The sequence below is a fragment of the Biomphalaria glabrata genome, chromosome 10 (assembly GCF_947242115.1).
Source record: "Biomphalaria glabrata chromosome 10, xgBioGlab47.1, whole genome shotgun sequence".
In the NCBI taxonomy this organism is placed as follows: Eukaryota; Metazoa; Mollusca; class Gastropoda; family Planorbidae; genus Biomphalaria; species Biomphalaria glabrata.
Window position 1 is genome coordinate 4089863 of NC_074720.1, and position 20997 is coordinate 4110859.

The 20997-nt window shown below is 37.8% G+C and overlaps 1 protein-coding gene across 6 annotated transcripts in view; it reads left to right on the forward strand.

Moving 5' to 3' along the window:
- The first annotated feature begins 274 nt into the window (after window positions 1–274).
- Window positions 275–20997, forward strand: part of LOC106067622 (epidermal growth factor receptor kinase substrate 8-like protein 1) — a 103347-nt gene continuing 82624 nt past the window's right edge. For 2 of the 6 annotated variants that reach the window (XM_056044815.1, XM_056044817.1), the window contains exons 1-3: window positions 275–405; window positions 2538–2681; window positions 4755–4790. In XM_056044815.1, coding sequence (XP_055900790.1) covers window positions 2599–2681; window positions 4755–4790 — 119 coding nt within the window. In that variant the 5' untranslated portion in view covers window positions 275–405; window positions 2538–2598. Of the gene's footprint in view, window positions 406–2537; window positions 2682–4754; window positions 4791–11684; window positions 11843–18451; window positions 18560–19065; window positions 19278–20997 lie in introns of those variants that run through there. The other 4 variants (XM_056044824.1, XM_056044816.1, XM_056044818.1 and 1 more) reach the window with 4 other exon arrangements.

Below are 20997 nucleotides of genomic sequence, written 5' to 3' on the forward strand. Positions count from 1 at the left end.
TTTGATAAATGCTTCAGGGAAGTTATAAGTTATACTTTACTAGTTTAAGCCAATTAAGGTCAATATTAAAATATACTAGGGCTTGGCATATATGTAAGTACTTTATGCATTAAAAGATCTAATTATAGACATATTTATTATTTTTATATTATAATAATTATGTCTAAGCTAAGTATGATAAGTATTACCAATATATAAATTTGTTGATTTATTTTATTGGTGTTATTACCACCTTTTAAAAATAATTCTGTCGTAAGAAAAAAAAATCTGGGTATGTACACAAATGTATTTTTCGTTTCGGAATACATAACACAAGAAGGTGTGTCTCGATATCTATTCTGTTCTATTGTCTTTATTGTAGACAACATAAGATCTTGAATCTAGTGACTTGATCTAGGAGTCTAGGTATTCAATATTCTTGTAGTTGATATAGTATAATATAGTCAGATCTAGATTTGGGTAGATATAGTTTGTAGACTCTAGTAACTAAGTAATTAGTAAGTAAACAATATTGAATTGATTATTCATATTCACATATTTCACATATTCTCATATTGTAATATTGTGTTGTCATTTTGTCTTCTAAGAGTTAAGTCTGACTTCAGACTAAGAGTAGTAAGAGTCAGTAAGAGTAAGAGTCGCCTTAGTATTAGATCTAGTAAGACTCTAAGACTAGGCTACCTTTCCTAATCAAGGCCAAGGCTAATCTAACCCTCTAAGTCTAGACTAGGTCTAAGAGTAAGACTAAGACTACTAAGAGTAAGAGTCTAACTCTAGTCACTAGTCTCTAGTTCTAGCCTAGGCAGTCTTAGAGTTAGTCTAGGCTCTCTAGGCTCTAGGCATGATCTAGCCAATCTAGGCGACCTAGTCAATCTAAATCTAGACTTTTTATTTAGTCACTTTCACTTTATTCTAGACTCTAGACTAATAAGTACTAATCTAGACTGACTCTATGAAGTCTATGACTAGAATGACTATAATAGTATTTATAATATTATATATAATAATTCTAGATCATGATGTAGACTGTAGATGAATAGATTATACTAGAGACTAGAGATCTAGTAGTAAGTAGATTGGAGATTCTAGAATCATAGAATGTGACATGTCTTAGAGTCTAGATCTATGAATATATTTTATTATATGATGATATATTTATATTAAATAATATTATTATAGTTTTGTTTGTAAAATGTTTTACATGTTTCGGATGTTCCTTCAGAGTTGAAGATAGTTTACTTCTTAGTCCCAATCTCCCGCAGGACGACGGGGGATGGGAGCGGGCAGGGTTTGAACCCGGGACCATCAATAAATATATTGGTCTATACTTATACTTATAGACTCTTACTCTATACCCTAACCCTAGGTCTAGAGTACCCTAGAGTTTAGATCTAGAATCTAGATATAGATCTATATACTTTTTGTTGTATTAGAATATATAATACTAAATGTAGGTCTAGAGTCTAGTTCTAGTTAAGTACTGCCAGTACTGGTTCTAGACTAGTCTTAGAATTTAGATATTATATATTTTTTTTATAATGATATTTAAATATATTAGATCTAGTCCATCTAAGTCATTTATAAATCTAGATTCTATTAATAATTGGCTTACTGTTATGTCTATATTAGTATATATATTACAGATCTAGAGTGAGTACTGTATGACTATATTTCTATATTAAAAAAAAAGTAAAGGTCATCTGTTTCTTTTGCCAACGGTTAAAAAGCATGTGGTCATCACAATGACCAACCCGTCTTTACTTTTCCCAACTAAAGTCAGGTACCCATTAGAGTTGGGTGGATTCAGGGGCACCCTAAAAATGCTGAAATTCAAAAATTCGAACCCAGAATCCCAGAAGCCAAGCACTAACCACTCAGCAACTGCTCCCCCCATGACTGTATTAAATTAGTAAATATTATAGTTGATTTAGACTTTATTTAAATTACTACTTAAAGTCTTTACTAAATTCTAGATCTAGACTTTAAAAAATATATATTAATATCAGACTATATTTATAGAATCTAGCTAAACTTTTACTGAACCTTGCATTAAGTTTTAAAATGGAAATACTAATGGTTTTGACAATTTTTGATATAAATTCTAGATCTAATATGTGTTATCATTTACACACAATGAATATACATTTATATATATACATTATTCTTTTTCATTTTATTTTCAATAGTAACTTAGTAATTGAATAATTGATTTTTTAAAATGTAATTTTTCTGCGCCTATGTGACCACGTTGTAATCAGTCGGATGCACAGCCTATTTACCTTTTTTTGGCGGTAAGGATGTGGATGGAAATTATAGTTTTTTTTTCCCATAGATAGGATGATTATTATTATTTTTTTTTGTACTTAGTACTTACTTAGGTCCTCCCGCGCCGTTCGGCGCATTGGGCAGCAAGCTGTCTCCATAAAGATCTGTCACTGGCAATGTCTGAAGTCTCCTATATAGTTTTAAAAAAAAACAACGAACTTTTAAATTTTAAAACTCTTCAACTTGATTTGTTATGACTTGTTCTTCCTCAGTTTTTTTTTTTCAATTGGAAGTGTGAAGATCAAACTTTAAACTCAAGTGTTGTGGACTAGTATGCCCAGTCTTGTTGGCGGACAAGACATGAATGGCTTTGGTTATGACAGAGGTGGTCCCAGAATGAATGGGATCTCAACTAAGTAAGCATACTTGATCACTGAAACAGTTCAACCTTTTCTTTTCATATTTCTCATCCATGGGCTCTAGAGCTTTAGTTAACTCAGTCATAGTCTTGTAATGTATGTTTCAAGGTCTCATAGTTTGAGAAGCTACTCTTACTCACATATCAAGATCTTATAGGTTGCATGAATATGTTGTTTACAATTGAGCAGCTCCCAGCAAATATGATAACTTGCTCATGGATAAACTTTGGAATGTCCATAGTACTAAGATAAGTTTTGAGTTATTTCTGAGGAGCTGTAGATATAATAAACAAGGGAAGACAAGAATCGGGGTCATTCAGTTTTCAAATAAGTTTACTGTGTCTACTTTTGTGAGTCTATTAGGGAAATTAACTTAAATTGTGTATTTTTAATATGTTTTCAATATTTTTGCAATACCAAGTTGAGGAAAAAAAAAGTGTTTTATTTCGTACAGAGGATTTCTGTTTCTTCACTAAACTCTTTCAGTGCAGCATTACTATCAGCGAGTAACTTGGTATATAATATTAATTTCACTACCTTTTTTATGTTAAACTTTAATGTGTAGTATTGTGATTTTTCAATATTTATGGATTAAATCTTTAATTGAAAGCTTAAATCTTTCAGAATATTGATTTTTTAATGAATTTTTAAAAATATTTCCTTTTCCGTGCTCAGTTTAAAATTAATGGAAAAAAAAATTCTTGAATAATTTTATTTATTATACTTTTGTAGCCAATTTATTTTCTTTTAAAATTAAAATAAGATCAAATATGTTTTTTAATAAAATAAAATTTAAGTAACTCTACCCCCCCCCCCCCCCCCCCAAATTTTGTTCATCCTGGAAAACATTTTTTTTTCGATCAAAATAATTCACACTGAAAGAATTAAATGGGTAGTCTGGCAGTACGGTTGTGTTTGGATGATCAGACATTGTATATTTAATTAGAATAACACAGTCGCACTGTAGCGGTCTTATAAATCAAAAATATATACTATACATAAGCTAGAGACAGCGATATCCCATTCCAATAGGGAAAGTATTTAAAATAAACCTATTTTTAAATAAGTTTACTTTAGCATCAGACCATAAATAGGGCTACATCACCAGTTTGTTTAGAGGTTATATACTCACAGCAAACTTAGCTTTCCAAAAGAAAATCTCACAGGCTAACAAGTTATTTTAATTAATGATAGGATTAAAGAATAAGAAAATTAGCATTTTCATGATGATAAAAAAAATAAGGGAGAAAGGAGAATAATAAAGATAACAACTGTCAGGCTCATCTTTTTATTTTTCTCTTTTTAGGCCTTACATACTGATAATTCTTTAGTGTCACCAAACATGAGTCATAGACTGAATAACATTTGAATGATTATGAAATACTTTTATAAGTGGTCGAAATGGTCTTTGATTAATTTTTAGTAAAATTAAAAATTTAATGTAACATATATTATTTATTTATTTTTCACATTCAATGTTTATATATTAATTAATATATTGCCTGGGGTGTAAGGCAGCAACCATAACTCTTCAATAGACTCAATTTTGAGTGGCTCCTCTAACTGAGTGGAATCTGTGCATTATTGAACAGTTATAATGAACAATGGAATATTTTCTTGCAATTTGGTTTATAAAAAGGAAATGAAGGGTCCCCCCTAACAGTGGACCTTATGTAATTGAAACCTCATCATTTCACTTGTGAACAAGATTATTGTGTGTCTGGTACATCTGCCAACTTTATTAAATGTCAGGTTTTCAGTGATAGTCAGAAATATTAAACCATAACATTATAAGCAATTTAAACATATACTGGATATATTTTAAAGAAAATGTTTGAATTGGGCAAGTTAGTAGTTGACTTTAAGACATTAATGCCCTACAACATACACTGCATTTTACACTTTCCACAATATATTTCATTGACATTCTAACTAATTGTTTATTATTGTTTTTTTTTTTTTTAGAAACCTTTATTGTAACAAATAATTGTTACTTATTAAAATTTTAAAACATGTGTGGTTGGTTCTCTTTACATTTTTCAAAAAAATATTTTTTAATTTTTTTTTTAGTGGAGGATTAGACCACTACAGAGATGACATTGGAAGGTATGTAGAACAATGTTTTAAATTTTGTTGTACCTTTTTTAGCCACATTCGGAAAATGGTTACGTCTGTACTGGATGTGGCAAAATATGTAGGTCGCACCTGGGTCTGCATAGGCACGGAAAATTTTGCATACATGTCTTGACACTCTATGAAGACTAGCTTGTGAAAAAATATTGCTTCTATGTACTTTTCTATTGATTTCTACTCGAACCTAACAGTTCATTGTTGTAGGAGTCTCTTGTGGATTTACAAAGTCAAGATTTACCTTGTTAGAGTCTTACATTAGATCAAAGGTAGAAAATGGTAACTGAATTAAACTTTTTTTTTTTTTTTTTGAAATCACAATTTCTGAATAAATTATTTTAATACAGGTAAAGTTTACTGTGTGTAAGAAGGGGTTATGGAAGGAGGACTCCCCGAGGGAGTAGAATTTTAAAGTAGAATTTCTTGACCTTAAAAGGAAGCTGTCCTTTCAAGTCTGGTTAACTCTACGTGAAATCAAAGTCTGGGTAGAATAACAAGTGTTGAATAATATTTACGAATGCTTAAAGTTTTCAAGTCTTATTGTTGTCAACTTTTTATTATCCACTAAACGGAAATTTCCATTAACTTTTGTTTTAAAATTTCTTTATGATAGATCATTTCATTAAATTCTTGATTAAATTGATCTTTAAAGCCTAAGGTACTCTGGGGAACTTCCGGGTAATAAAAATTATATTGTATTTTTCTTACTTCTGAAAGTCAGTTAAATTTTTTTTTACATATGGTTACCCCATGCAAAGGCAATCAATTATGAAAAAAGAACAGTGTCCGTTTGTTAGGCCTATATTTTGTTCTGCTTTATATGTATTGACTTTTTGTTAGCTTGTATTGACTTAAGTCTGTCAATGTCTATGAGTATATGTCACGTGATTGCTTTCCATTAGTTGACTTTGTGTAGTTTTAGTATTTCGTATATATATCTTAGTATTCTGGCCCCCAGACCTGCTGATAATGTAAAGCAGTTAGCGCAGTCCGTCTACAGTCTACTCACCAGAGGCGTGGTGAGAAGGGAGGAGCAAGGGGGGCACGATACCCCGGGCGCTACCCGCAAGGGAGGGGGTGCCACACTCAGAGAGGCGCCTATATTTGTACGTGATGTTCATGGCAAATGGGGGAGTGGGGCGCCAAAAAATACCTTGCCCCGGGCGCACGTTTTTGCTCACTACGCCTCTGCTACTCCCAACAGCGAGTGGAGTGACCACTTGTCATTGAGATTGTCAGCGTATTAAACTCAAGGCCTACAATTCCACATTCTATGAATACTTATAAGTATCAGCACAACTCGAGGTATAGAAAATGCCAGCAACGAAAAAATAAATGTGAAAAAAAAAAAAAAAACAACTTCTGTTCCATTCACCAGAAGCGACCTTAGGGGGTGGCAAGTGAGCAACCGCCCAAGGCCCCCCGCGACCGGGGGGGGCAAAAAGCATAAATTATTACCTTGTTTGTTGATTTTTCCGTGCAAAATGTTTCTGAACCAGTAGTTACGTTGATTAAAATTAATCAATGTCAGAGGACTGGGGACAAAATCATGCAAGCCAAATCCTACCCGCAGAACGAGTACATAGTTAAACGGTCAATAGTACAGTACCAACGTAAGGTACTATGTTTGGTAACAAAAAGACCATCGAGGCAGTAGAGCCGGGCGAATCTGTTAGCGTGATGTGGTATTGTATAAATATTCTACGCTTATGGCTCCTAGGCCCGCGTATATATACTCACCCGGGGCCCCGCGAGTGTAACTCGCCCCGGGCCCCGCGTACTCTGCATTCACAGAAAGGGGGGGGGGAAGCTATAGGGCGTCCTTTGAGATTTTAGTATTGCCTTGAACCGTGACGGTCGCCCCCTTCCCAGTTTAGTAATCCCTGCTCCACACTACGCCGCCCCTGTAACTGGCTGTCGGTGTTACATTTTCCCCTTAAAACAAATCCGGAAGGTGTACATGGTCTTAAAACACACCAGAATGTTATCACGTTATCAGAGTACCCCCCCCCCTCTTCGTGTCACCTTTTAGCTGCATGGGCGACATACTTCATTTGCCTTTTAACCCTGATGACACGTCAATACAAAACGTATCTCTATAGACTTATTGTTCTGGTTCACATTTGGGGGAGGGGGGGGGGAAACCTTTAACTCTGCCTTCTTCCTGGTTTTGTCTGCCGGAGAGACTGTCTGTTAAGAAAGACAACGGGTAAAGAATGGATTCGTGTTACAGCGCCACAGTGCCAGGAATTTGGTTGTAAAGGCTGGGAAAAGGCTGTTGACAACAGGCCTCCAAGAAGCCTCAGTAAATCTTAGTAGCGGGGGGGGGGGGGTCAGATTCATTAGGATTATGTCAATGGACTGGAATAAAGGCTATTGTGATGAACGACCCAGTGCCGCCCGGAAATTAGATAATTAGAATCATGGGTTCAAGCAGAGTGTCTTAGGCTACTGCAACCTATGCGGCCGTAATGGGCCCCGCGCTAATTCTAGGTGTATATTATTAAATTTAAACCATTCTAACTTATGTTACATGGTTCCCGCGGCCTCTTGATTTTTTCACGGGCTCATGGAAATCATAATGGGGTGTCGTTGAATTACTTCAGGTCAACAATTCACGAAGATAGATTGAACAATTGGGCAATACTTGCTATTGCCTTTGAGCGTGATCTATGTAGGAAACAGAATTTCGATGATATACTGTTGTGACTTCGCAACACGCAAGGCTCGGCTCGTAAAGTAAAATCATATCGTGATATTGTACTTAATACAGAATGAATAAAATGCAAAGACCAATTTATTTTTTTATACAAAATCTTAATTTTCACTTGTTATCCTTATCCCTGCCCAGACTGAGCCCTGCGCAATCCGTTTCATAGAGCCCTGCAATTGTTAGGGCCGTCTCTGAGTTCAAGTGAGAACACACACTCGAAAGGAAAAGCTGAACTGATATCGATGCGAACTAAAAGTGTACATAGTAAAAAATTAAAGCACCCCTTTCAGACCTTGCGATCTATGGCGTGGATGATGTATAGGTCATCTGTTTCCTTGACCGACGGTTAAGGAGGGTCTCGTGTGGTCAGCACAACAGCCTTTACTTTTTTTTTTTTGCTTGGTCTGGGCGGATTTCTTGTTCTCGTCTGCTAATTGCTGAGCGTGAATGTTTCCGGTGTCTTCTTAAGATGTGACAGTTGGGCGATGAACTTGTGACATGTCACATTTCTGATGGGATGAACGTCAAGTGGAAATTTGGTGTGTAAAAGAGTTACCGCCCTTGACAAGTCATGGGCAGCAGTGTTTCCTTGGTCTGTTTCTTCATTTTCAGAGGCGTAGCTAGGAATTTGCCATCATTTGGGGGCCCGGGGTGCTTGACATCTTTGTGTATCATTTAATATTCAATGTAAAAAAAACGCTCATTTGGGGGCCTCGCTCACGGGGGGGGGGGGGGCCTGGGAGTTTTCAAATTATCCCCTCCCTCCCCCACCCTAGCTACGCCAATGTTCATTTTATTACTTTTGACTTGCGAGCTGTGAAGATGCGCGCAATTATAATCTGCCAGTAAATTAACCTGTGCGTAGAATTCCTCCTTAAGACCACAATATTAAGCATTCATTCTAATGTCGTAAATTCTAAATTGTATTTTCGGTAGAGCCATAAGTTTCTGTTGCACCCAGTCGAGCACGATAGACAATAATGTCATCGGACTTGCATTTTTTTTTTTACAAAACTTTTATCAACGCTGTCTGTCTGGTAAAAAGTGTGTACACGTTATTTCTCTCACACCCATTCTCGGATCAAGTTGAAACTTTGCAACTCAATTCAGTGGCGTAGACAATACACGAATCAATAAAAAAAATTAACCAATTGTTAAATTAATTACTGGTTATTAATTATTTTCTTTAAAACCAACAAGGGAAAATAATCCTTCAGTATTCACAGATATGGTTAAATATGTCGAATGTTTTCGAATGTGTTTCGTGTGTGAATGTTGCTCGCATTTGCATCTATAATGTTATTGTTACAGTAGTTACAGTAGTTACGCTGAGGTTGTCAGTTTTAGTCAAACTGAATTTCCATTTGATTGGATCAATAAAAAATTATCTTATCTTAAATTATTATACACTATTTTCTCCCATTCTCGAATTAGGTTGAAACTTCAAACAATTATTTATTGTACCTAACAAAACGAGAATCAGTTACAAAATTAACCAATTAGTAAGTTAATTATTGGTAATTATTTAATTAATTTGATATCAAAGAAGGGAAATAACTTCTTCATTCTTGATATAGTTGTAAGCGCAGAGTTCTTCCCCTTAGATAAGCTTTGCTTTTTTTTTAAAGATTTTCCTTTGAAATTCTTGTTTTTATTTTTGAAATACGAACGTGGAAAAATAAATCATATATCTCCTTAGTTTGTTGGATCGTTGGGGCACTTCATAGGATCTGTCGACCGTCTTTCTCCATTCCTCTTTGTATTTCGCCTTAACTAGAGGAGACCTTTCTGTGACACGCCGGCCATTCTTTGATGTTGTCTTCCAATCGCTTTCTCTTCTTCTTCTCTTCTCTGCGCTGTTCCCTGCTCTCCTTGTGAGCCAGCTTAACGTTCCTGAAGGCCATAGATTTGTATTCTAAAATATTGATTTCATCTGATCCTGTCTTTTAAATTGCAGCCGTTTCTTCAAAGAAGGTGATGATTGCGTCCTACGCGACGGATGGCTGCCTGGTCGTGCCGTTTGCGCGCTGGACTGTCGATCGGACTTATCGATGGTCTCTGGTTCAAACCCTGCCCGCTCCCATCCCCCCGTCGTCCTGCGGGAGGTTTGGACTAGGAAGTAAATTATCTTCAACTCTGAAGGAACAGCCGAAACATGGTTGAAGAAACATCCGAACCATGGAAAACAAACAAAAAACTACGTGTCCTGTGTCAATCTAGTCGTGCCTGTTACAGACTAAAACTCTATTAAGTCATTGGTTTTCTTGGCTGATTCTGGCAAACTGTTCAATGCTCTAATGGCACTAGTAAAGTTCCCCGTTTCAGACCTTGCGATCTATAGGTCACAATGATGTTTAAGTCATCGGTTTCTTTGGTCAACGGCTTATAACCGGCACAACGACCAACTTAAATCAGGTGCCCATTAGAGTTGGGTGGACTCAAGGGCGCCCTAAAAATACCGAAATTCAAAATTCCACTCTTCACCGAGATGGTTCGGAAGCCAAGCGCTTAGCCACTTAGCCACCACAATAGGCACTAGCGAAGAAGAATACTCGGGCACGACATGGCCTAAATTGTGCCGATGTGCCAAAAACTCACAACTCACTCGAAGAAGAATACTTGTGTACATTTCTCCTAGTATAAAAGTAATAAAAAAATACTTTTATATTCATAACATAGTTTGACTATGTTTGTCATCAAATTTGTTTGATTCATATATCAAGACCTCAAGAGTACATTCCCCTAGCATTGTACGTCTCAGTGTTGGATACCACATTTTACTGCCTCGATAAAAACAACTAGACAGTTGCTTTGAAATGAGCGAAATGGGTGTTTCTTGTTTTATTTTTTGCTCTGAGTCATTGATTCAGTCGTGCTTCTGACACCATTTTGTGAATATCTGTTTTAAAGCCCGCTGCACTTAAATATTATTTACTATTCACTTTGAAGTTTGAACGCATTGACAGGTTTATTGCGAAACTCCGAAACTACCTCTTGATGGCTGACCGGGGAAAAAGGTGTCGTCTGATACTGGAGTCGAACATACCCGGATGTAAATAAAGAGAATTTCTTTTTGGAAGAAGGAAGGCGGCCTCACGTGTGCGTTGACTTTCATGCAAACACTGGCACTCTATTTTTACAAAGCTTATGTGAACTCACTATGTTTGTCCTGCCTGTGTGTCTGGCCAAAAGCTTGTACACGTTATTTCTCCTACACCCCAATATCGGATCAAGATGAAATTTTGTACAATTTTTTCTTTTACCTGGCAACATAAGAATCAATAAAAAAAAAACCAATTAGGTAATGAATTAACTATTGATAATAAATTACTTAGTTTGGTATCTCAAAAAGGGAAATAAATAGTACTTGACTGAAGTTGTGGTCTAAGCTGAATTAGTCCGCTTTATATTAGGCTGCCGTCTGAGGCCTAGTTAACACAAACATGAAACAGAAACAAATATAACTCTACAATCTTCCATGTTCATAGACCCTTCGTTAGCAGAGTGGTTGAGAAGTCTGAGAAGGCTTTAGCCGACAAGTTCGAATTCAGGTCGTTCCTTTTTTATAAAAATACATCTAAAAAGCGATCACCCTGTTCTTTCTACCCATTCCCAACTGGCCCAGATCAGTGATAGGATCATAGCGTAATGAGAACGCTAAAAGCATGAAATTGCTTTAAACAAAAACATTTGGTAAAAAAATATTTCAAATTTTTAATCGCACAGATTTTTTTTTTATTATTGTTAGTCTAGATCTAAAGACAAATTTAATTACATGACTGATCCAAAAGTATTTTTTTTTTGTTTTGCTTGTTAAAATTTCACTTTCTGAAAAAATGACTTCATCTTTATTAAAAAAAAAGGTCAGTTTTAGCCTTAAGTAGATCTGGACAGGCGATATATACCTACGCCACTTGGGAATGACCGTTGAATGAGTGGGTGGAAAGAAAAAATAGATTTTTGTTTGGATTCATTCATGTAAATGTACGCCGAATAAATGCTAATCTCTTTGTGTATCTATTGATCACCCAACAAAGTGTGTTCGCGAAAGACTTACCGTGTTCTGGAATAGCCCGGTAGTAAATTTAGTAAGTCATCGACCCTAGCTCGCCTCGAGTGGCAACATTGGATTAGGTCTGACTTAATTTAGTCACTATAGTACAAGTGTACTTTTAAGTTTGTTCACTTTGGTGTTCCCCAGTGTTCACATTTTGTGGTATAATGGACTTAAAGAATGTTACAGTGTCTTGTGGATACTGTTTGAGCCAGGCCTAGTACAGTTGACATGTCTCTGGGCCAGCGTAGCATTAGTAAGGTATCCATTCTGTTTAAATAAACTGTGCTGTTGACGGCCGTTGACTTGTAGAAATAAAAAAATTGCTGGTAGACAACTAAGCCGCTGTAGGCGTATTAGATTTTAACTAATTAGGGACACCCTCAAAGCTTCTTTGAAGGCGTTCAGCATAGACCCAGCCACCTGGGAGACAGAGGCGCATGGCAGAGCGTCATGGCGTCGGGCTGTGAAAACTGGCGCACAGGTTGCTGAGGAAAAAAGAACAACGCTGGCAGAAGAAAACGCCAGAGAAGAAAAGCAAGGCCCACGACTCTATGTCCAGCTGGAATAACCTGCCGAGTGTGCAGCCGAACATTCCGGGCTCACATAGGTCTCACCAGCCACACGAAGAGGCATAGAACCCCAGTGCAAAGCCCTCAGCCCCCAGGATGACAAAGTGGTCATCATCGAACCACGATGGACGAACTATAGATAGATAGATAGATTTTAACTAGCAATGACTTGAATAAATTCTTTGTGAACAATGTTATATGTAACTTCTATTACAATATAGACAAACCCAACTCGAGGCAAGCAAATTCAACTTGAGGGGAAATGAAATGCATGTAGCAGACATTAGTAATAAATAATAATGCACAATGGTATTCAAAACAAATTCTAACTTACTACAAAAAAACACGTCTTTTCAGTATGGCGTTTTGGAGTCGTCTGTCCTACCAAAGACAGCAGACGCCAATGCCGCTCATCTTGCATCATTCACACTGCATAGCTAACCTCTTCCCACCGTCACCATGGAAATACACACACACACACAGGCACTCCATAACAACTTGCCAACTTGACTTCTCACCATCTGTTATCAACAAACTATTAGTCACAGTTTGATAGCATTACTGGGAACTCAACCCTTTACCTCGGATCGGTTAATTTAGATTCTAAGCGCTGTATCGACCACAGCCACCTCAGTATACAGTTATTTCTTTTTTTATACCTTTAGTGGAAGAAAACATAGTTTCTCTCATTTAAAGAGAAATGAGTCTGGAATCGTATTTACATGTGCAAATTTCAGAAAATCTACACATTTATTTTATTTTCAGTGCATTTTTTTGCCGTATATTTGAAATATATGCAATTTGATTTTGTTTTGTTTTTTACAATGCTAATATCAACACATAGTCTGTCTGTCTGTCTATTTGTATATTAAAAAGTTTGAACATGTTTTTCTCTCCCATTACCCATTCTCTGATCAAGTTAAAACTTTGCACAATTATTCATTGAACCTGACAAGACATGAATCAATTAAAAAAAAAAACAGTTTGTTTATTAATTGTTGGTAATGAATTATTTTTAATTATTTTGTTTGACTTCGAAACAAGGGAAACAGATGCTACTTAATGAGAAATTTTCTCCCACTTCCCATTCTCGGATCAAGTTGAAATAGTGCAAAATTATTCATAGTCGATAACAATACAATAATCAATCCCAAAAAATTAACCAATCAATTAATCATTTAGTTCTAATTTATTTTGTTAATTTTAAGATAAGTGTCAGCAATTAGCGGTTTTTCCCCCTTAGATAAGCTTTGGTTTTAAAAGTATTCTTTTTTTTTCTTCTATTGCTTGTTTTTATTTCGTCTTATAAACACTAAGTTCTACAACTCGGATCAAAGAGGTAGGCAGACATTTTGACCGTGCTGCTTTAACTATTGAAACCTTCACCGCGGGCCACCAAATATTGTCTCACCGAGCGGGTTGTGGGCCCCGGGCTGCTTGTTGCAGATCTCTGACTTAGATATTTAGGTGACGTATTACGTAGCTTTGTCAGGGATAAGCTTTAAATGTATAAAATGTACTTTTGGAATCCCGCGTGTAGGATTACATTTGGATAGTCATTTATTTCTGGGTGCTCCTTGTATAAGACTAAAAATTTCGTGATTCTTTCTTGGTTTGCTCTTTCAAACACAGGTGAAAGACTTCTCTCCCTTTGTTTTATCTGATAGTTGTCAATGGTCGACGTTGTTTACTTTTCCCGGCGTGCTCATTGTCACGTGATCGTGAGAAGCAGAAGTCAAGACGCATTCTGGAGTTGCGAGCGGGAGGGAAACAAGGAAGCTTCTCGTGGTGCATAAAATATTCAACAATTCTGTGGCGAGCATTTCCACGCTAACAAAAGTGGAGAACATAATGAATGCTTTGAGAGCAATATTTTTCATTCGCTTTGGTCGTGCGGTATTCGCTCTAGACTGTCGTTCGGACTTCTCCATGGTCCCGGGTTCATAGCCTTCCAGCTGCCATCCCCCCGTAGTCCTGCGGGAGCTTTGAACTAGGAAGTAAATTATCTTCAACCCTGTAAGGAACATCCGAAATATGTCAGATATGTTACAAACAAAACAATGCCTAACAATGGCGACTGCCTCATTTCCGTTAAAAAAAAAAACAGCATAAAAATGACAGTACTAAAATATGGCAAATGTTGGGATTTTACTTAGTGCGGTAACCTCTCTGACGTATTGGTTTGTGTCTCTCTATCCAGAACAGAAAAGGTCTATTTGATGATAAAGTCTAAAATTAGAAAGAAGGGGAGAAAACTGTGTAACCCTATGTTAATAAATCTTATTGCGTCCCATTTACTATCGCAAAGAAGGCGTGTTGACTTTACCGTAAATTGTATCAGTGTCACCACCGTTGAGTTTTTTTTTTTTACCCTAGATCTGAGATACTTTAAACCTTTCAATTGCGGTTGATGAGCCGCGTAACATTGTCTCGTAACGTTTCCGTGTCTGTGATTTCTAAATCGTGATCAATATTCAAGTTGCTCCTAACCACATTATCATCATAGTTGAGAAAAATAAGTAAAGTATCCATAGCGCATATTATAGCGTACTATATAAATAACATAGGAAATGATATAAAGGTTGACGCTTAACGAGGGTGTCATCTGGCCATCACAACGACCCAACCGCCCTTACTTCCCCAACTAAAATCAGGTACCCATTAGAGCTGGGTGAACTCAGGGGCGGCCCAAAAAATCCCATAATTCGAAGTCCTAGTCTTCACTGAGACTTGAACCCGAGACACCTCGGGTCGAAAGCCAAGATCCTTACCACGATGCTATAGTCACACGCCTCGCGAAAAGAGGACAGTATACTCTAAATGAAGCCATCATGCTTGAATAAGAGTGCTTACAAAAAAAAAGGTATCACCTAAGACTAAAGAAAAACTTCCCTGAAAATGTTATTATGTTGTGTTTATTTGGTGTTCCTTTATTTTGTTCTTATCAGCGTGATTGAATGTCTGATAAAACGTCGCCTGGTTATGAATGTCTGATAAAACGTCGCCTGGTTATGCGGCTAGTGGGCTAGAGGAGGAGGAGGAAGCCCCCATATATGTCTATGTACAGACACGAAGGAGAAAACGTCCTCATTTTATAGACCGGGGGGGGGAGGGGATGTTTGCCAGGTAAACTTCACACACACACACACACTGGCACACACACACACGCGTGTCGCACGTAGATTTCAAGACTGTTTTATCATAAGATCGACATACCCTTGGGAGAGACCCGTCTGAATGAACACACCCGCTCATGCGTCACCTTGGAATGCTCTCACACTTGTCACTAGAGATCCCTTTTTTTCGTTTTGTCTTTTCATAAATGAAAACTTGGTTTTTGTTTTCTAAGCTGCACACAGATCTAAGTTTTTTTTGGTTGTTTTTTTTTAGAACGAGATCAAACTTCTGACCTAACTGGTACATCTTTATCATGGGTCCAGTTGTTTTAGGCACAGCCCCACCGTGGCTTCGGCTTTTATCTAACAGGTCTTTAGGTTTGACTGAAAAAGAACTCAAAGAAAATGCAATGTTGCTTTTGTTTTGACGTCAACCAAGTGAAATATGTGCTGACATCAAAATTTGTCGCTTCAAATGTTTTTCGATTACTTTGTCCCTTTTAGCTCACGTGATTGGGTTTGTAATGTTTTCACAGCGCACTGAGCCGATATTACGTTTGTTAACAGCACTATGTTCATTAAATTATTATTATTATTATTATCATACTGTATCATCCGTTATTGGATGATTGCATCCCGCCATATTTAATTAAGAATTATTTTTTTTAGACTTGTTTTCTTAGAAACTTGGGATGACTTGATTCTCTAAGACATGAGCCTTCTCTTTCCAATGGGAATCACTAGGACTCTCCAACTTGTGACTTTTTGAGACAGTGTCCTGTGAAGCATTCACAAAGGAACTTAATTGACTTTTAATTAGTTTTATACTCTTCTTTTAACTTTTCATGTTCATGTTGGAGGCTTGAGATGACCAGTCCTTTATTTGATTAGCTGTCCAGTGGTTTTCAGATCAGGCGTATTGATTTCTTCGATAGGTGTGTTTTGGGGTTCGTTTGTTTTGCCACAAAGGCAGTCAAGAATTACAAATAATAACACTACACGAATAACGCTAATTAGTAAACATATCACTACGAAACGTGGTCGAGAGGCTAAGTGCGCTTGAACTTGGCTTGTCTTGGTTACCTAGAAGGGGGCTCGATGTTCGACACCCGACTCGGGCAGAGTTGTGTTTACTGAGCGCCTAAAGGCAGCACGGAAAACCATTTCCTAGATACCCCCTCCCCCCCCCCTCCCACCCCCAACTGGTCCACAAATGAGATTGGACCAAAGCGCTCTGAGCATGCTATAAGCATGAAAGTAGCGCTATATAAAAGCTATAATAATAATAATAATACTTTCCTTATAAATCTCCTCTCCCTTTTTCTTACTCTCAGTATCCCTCCCTCCCTCTCTAACTTCACTCCTCTCATTCTGTCCTCCATACCCAGCCTCATTCTGTAACGCCCATAGTCCCTATTTCCTACACAATGTTAATACAAAGTAAAATAATAATGATACAATAATTAGTAATAGTACTAAATAATAATTATAGTAATTAACACCACCTTGTTTGGGCCTCTCGATATGCAAGGGCTAATGTCGCTCGTTCCCAGTTTCAGTTTCCGGAGCTTGTGTTGCTTCTTTCCGTAGGGCCTGGTTCGGAGTGGAAACATTTGACGCCAGCTGTGTAACAGACTTCGTTTTTTTCTTGAACTATAGACGAGAGCTTGTCCATTTTCGGCGTATTCTACTCTCTATTATTTTCTTCAGTTCTTTCGGGTAGAGTGCGATTTTCGATAGCTCATTCCTTCTCCCATCTTGGGCCAGTATGTCTGCTGTGTCATTTCCTTCTATGCTGCGATCCATTAAAGCGTTTATTTACAGTTGTTGAGGTTGACAATGGGCTGTCCTGAGTTGATTTATGTAGCAAGCATCGGAGTTTTTCATGCTTGGACACACTGTCTCGGCATCGGGTCATTCATAGTGATGTTAAGCATTTTCAAAATGGAATGTGGACCCCGTGGCCTGTCCGTCGAAGCTAATTTGTAATTTTACTCTATCTAAATAGCTAAATGATTATTATCTCGGCGATTGGTTTGAATAAAATGGCGGTTCTTTATGCGCTACACTTTGTCATTGAATTCAAACTTCTGCCGCCTTGCAGCTCTACCCAAACATCCGAATGGATTCGGGAGTCATCCCTGAGGAAAGATCATTGCTTTGTGTTTGTTTGTTTGTTTTCTATATTGTTGGTAAGTATTATTGTCATTGTGATTTCTATAAGAATCTTTTTGGGGATGTACCGTATGAGTTGTACCCCTTTATGATCGTGGTGTTTCTGTTGAATGGTGCAGCACAGTGCGCATGTCCTTGTGAACGTGATGACGTCAACAGAGAAATGATGTCACACAGGAAGCAGGTGCCGGTCAAGCGTCGCCATTCAATTTTTTGATGCGAATGTTGATGTTTGCATAAAGCACCGCCCATTCTAGTTTTGAGCTGTTCTAGCTCTCTGAATTCTTTCACCGAATGGGCTCATTATAACTCATGAAAAAAAAAGTACATAGTGTCTTCGTTCTAGTTCACATTTTAACTCTTTCTCTTCTAATGGACCATGCCAACCTCGATTTGACCCCCATTCAACTAAATCGATTTTTGGATTTCTAAACTTTAATTTGTGTTACATTAACAAGAGTATGCTTTCTCCAGCAATATCAAATCTAACATTTTCTGATTAGAAATAACAAAAATAAAATATTGAAGTTTAACCCTAACAGGAGAGTGAAATACAAATGAGCAAAAGGAATAATACTCTCAAAAAGAGGACAATAATTACGGAGAGAAAGAGTTAAAACCCTTAAACATAAATACAAGGCTATTCTAAATTATATTTCTAACACTCCCAGATGTAAGCCTCCGAGACGAAGTCCATACCTGTTGTAGATGGGTTGTCTCTCTTATTGAATTGTAAGACAGATACCTTTGTCTGTATACTATTAGGCAGATGGGCGTCTGTTTGAGGACCTCGACTGTAGAAATGTTAGTGCCTTGTGCCGAAATTCCTCGCCTCCACTTTCCCGAATACCACAATAAATAAAATCTTCTCCCCCCCCCCCCGCCCGCAAGCCTCCCTGGACATCAATGAAAGGTAGAACCACGTAATCCAGGTAGACACACACACACACACACTCCCACCACGCACACACACTCCCACCACACGCACACACACACTGGTCTACTCGTGTTCGACAAGTTTCGACTGTCGTCGTCGTATTTTTGGGGGGGCTTAGCTGCTTAGGGCGTGTTCTTGTGTTGTTTGGATGGTCTGATGTTTGGCTGTTTGTTTGCTGGTACTACCTACCTGGAGATGTATTATTGTTACACATAACTGTGTTGGCTATTTTTAGTTTCAGATGAAAAAAAAAAGGTGGGGGAAGGTGTGCCTCGGCGCGATTATAATTAGGGCCGTTGAAAACAAGGGGCGGTAATAAATGGTATCAAGTTTACTGTCTTACCGTAGCGTGTTTCAGATCTAGAATACCTGGCCAGTAGTACATTTTTTAAAAAATTGCCAGAGTGTAGATCTAAACTTTACCTGTTCGCCGCATACTATTTTTGTAATATCACGTTTTATATAAGGTCTTTAAATAAAGTTATTCTTATTGCTCTTTTGATATAGATATACAGTGTTTTTGTTTAATTTACATAATCTTCTAATATCAAGAATCAACTAAAGTATATATTGTAAGGTATTTTGCCCTCTTTGGTATATATAGGTTTAAGGTTATATGTAGATTTAGATCTAGTTATAAATGTGGTATGTGGGCTTTTGTATAACCAAGCCGTGTTGTTACAGCCGTGCTTCCCGAATTGGTCCGTGAGACTAGTGAACGAAGGCACAGAACACGTTCAGCCAGTTCTTTTGTTGTGTTTCTGAACCATTGTAGGATTTCTAGTGAAACAAAAGTCTATATGCTGAACAAGTGACACAGACCAAATCCATAGGATAGTAAAAACATTCAATTCATTGTTGGATTAACTTACTATGAGGGATCGCGCCTTGACTAGGTAGGCATGGTGTTGACTTGCTTGTCCTTTTTGTGCTGTGCTCATCTTTCTTAGGCCAGCCTTTTAGGCCAGTCTCTTGTCAAAATATGTTTAAAAAAAAAACAACAACATTTGTATCTTTTATAGCCTTGATTATAATGTGTTTTGTTATATCATATTTGTGCGATTTCTGTCATCCCTTCTATTAAATACTATCCATCCCACTGGCACTACAGCCCATGGAGAGCCCCAGGCCTGCTTTGGCGTATCTCCTCATTCTCAGATTCTGATCTATCCTGCGCTTTACGTCTCCGTGCCCGGACCTTTAGCTACCGTGGACCGGCCTCTACACCACCGTGCTCGAGGTCCGCCTTTGGGGCACCTGCCTGTTGATTTCTGCCGGAGAACATTCTTGGCTGCTTCTGTTCTCTGGCATTCTGCTGAGGCGACCTGCCCAATGTAATCTGATCCTTTCCATTAAATACTGGTGACAAGTGAATTTTCTTTGTCCAGTTTTAGTCATTGTTAGTCGAATTAAATAAAAAAAAAACACAACAAATTTGTAACAAAAATTCAAGAAAAATATTCCTCACGTTTTTTTTTCCTCAATAATATTTGTGATTAAATAATGTATGAATGATGGTCGTCACCATATTTAAAACTCAAAATTCTTGACCTCAGCCGAGTCGAGAAAGATGAGAGAGGGGTGGATTACTTAAAGGAGGGGAGACAATAGAAAACAGTAATTACTACTTCCTAATGTCTGTAAGTGTTAGATCCATAGACCTATGACCCAGCTACTGTTGAATGTGTCGTATCTCTTCCTTCAGGTACGTACGTAGTTAAACATCTACGAGTTAATGTTTCACTGAACATATCTTGCCGCTCCTGGTACACATTCCCATTGTGACAAAACGATTATCAACACCCCATCATCAACACTTCATCCGCCCCCCCCCCCCCCACCTTTTTGCGATCCTTGGTGAGCAGGTGATATTCAGCTCTTCCTGTTTCTCTAGACTCCACCGAAGTCTGATAAGCACCTGACATAACGTTAGTTGATGTGCTGGCCACATGACACCCTCTTTTAACCCCTCCGTCCTAAAAACATTGTCTGTTTAATAAAAACTTCCCGTAGCCTTGCGTACACACTCTGCTCAGTCAAGGACTTACCTAAACTCGTTCCCCAGTGAGTTTGACATCAAAGTTCCCACGTCTCCGTTACACAAGGAGATCGATATTTACTATCGAAGTGTTACTCGGGAGCACTGTATACCTTTCAGCATTACGAAAACAACTAAACTGTCCAGGCACCTTGTTGCTGACCAGATCATCCCATGTCACTTTGGAATTCCGATGTCACTTGGTGGTCGTGCGTGGTGGCTGAGGGGTAAGGCACTTGGCTTCCGAAACGAGAGGCCATGGGTTCGGATCTCGGCGATGACCGGCATTTTGAATTTCCGGATTTTTAGGAAACTCTCGCCTCTGAGTCCACCCAGCTCTAATGGGTACCTGACTTTAGTTGGGGAAAGTAAGGGCGGTTGGTCGTTGTGCTGGCCACATAAAACCCATTTTATCTACCATATAGAATGACCTTTACATAATCTGCCGTCTAGACCGCAAAGTCTAAAAGGGGTACTTTAAAAAAAATTTTTTTTACTTTACTTTGGTGTCCACTCAGCCATGCTTGACCAATTGACTTGATAGGTGATATACCGTTGTCTAAATGCACGATTAAACG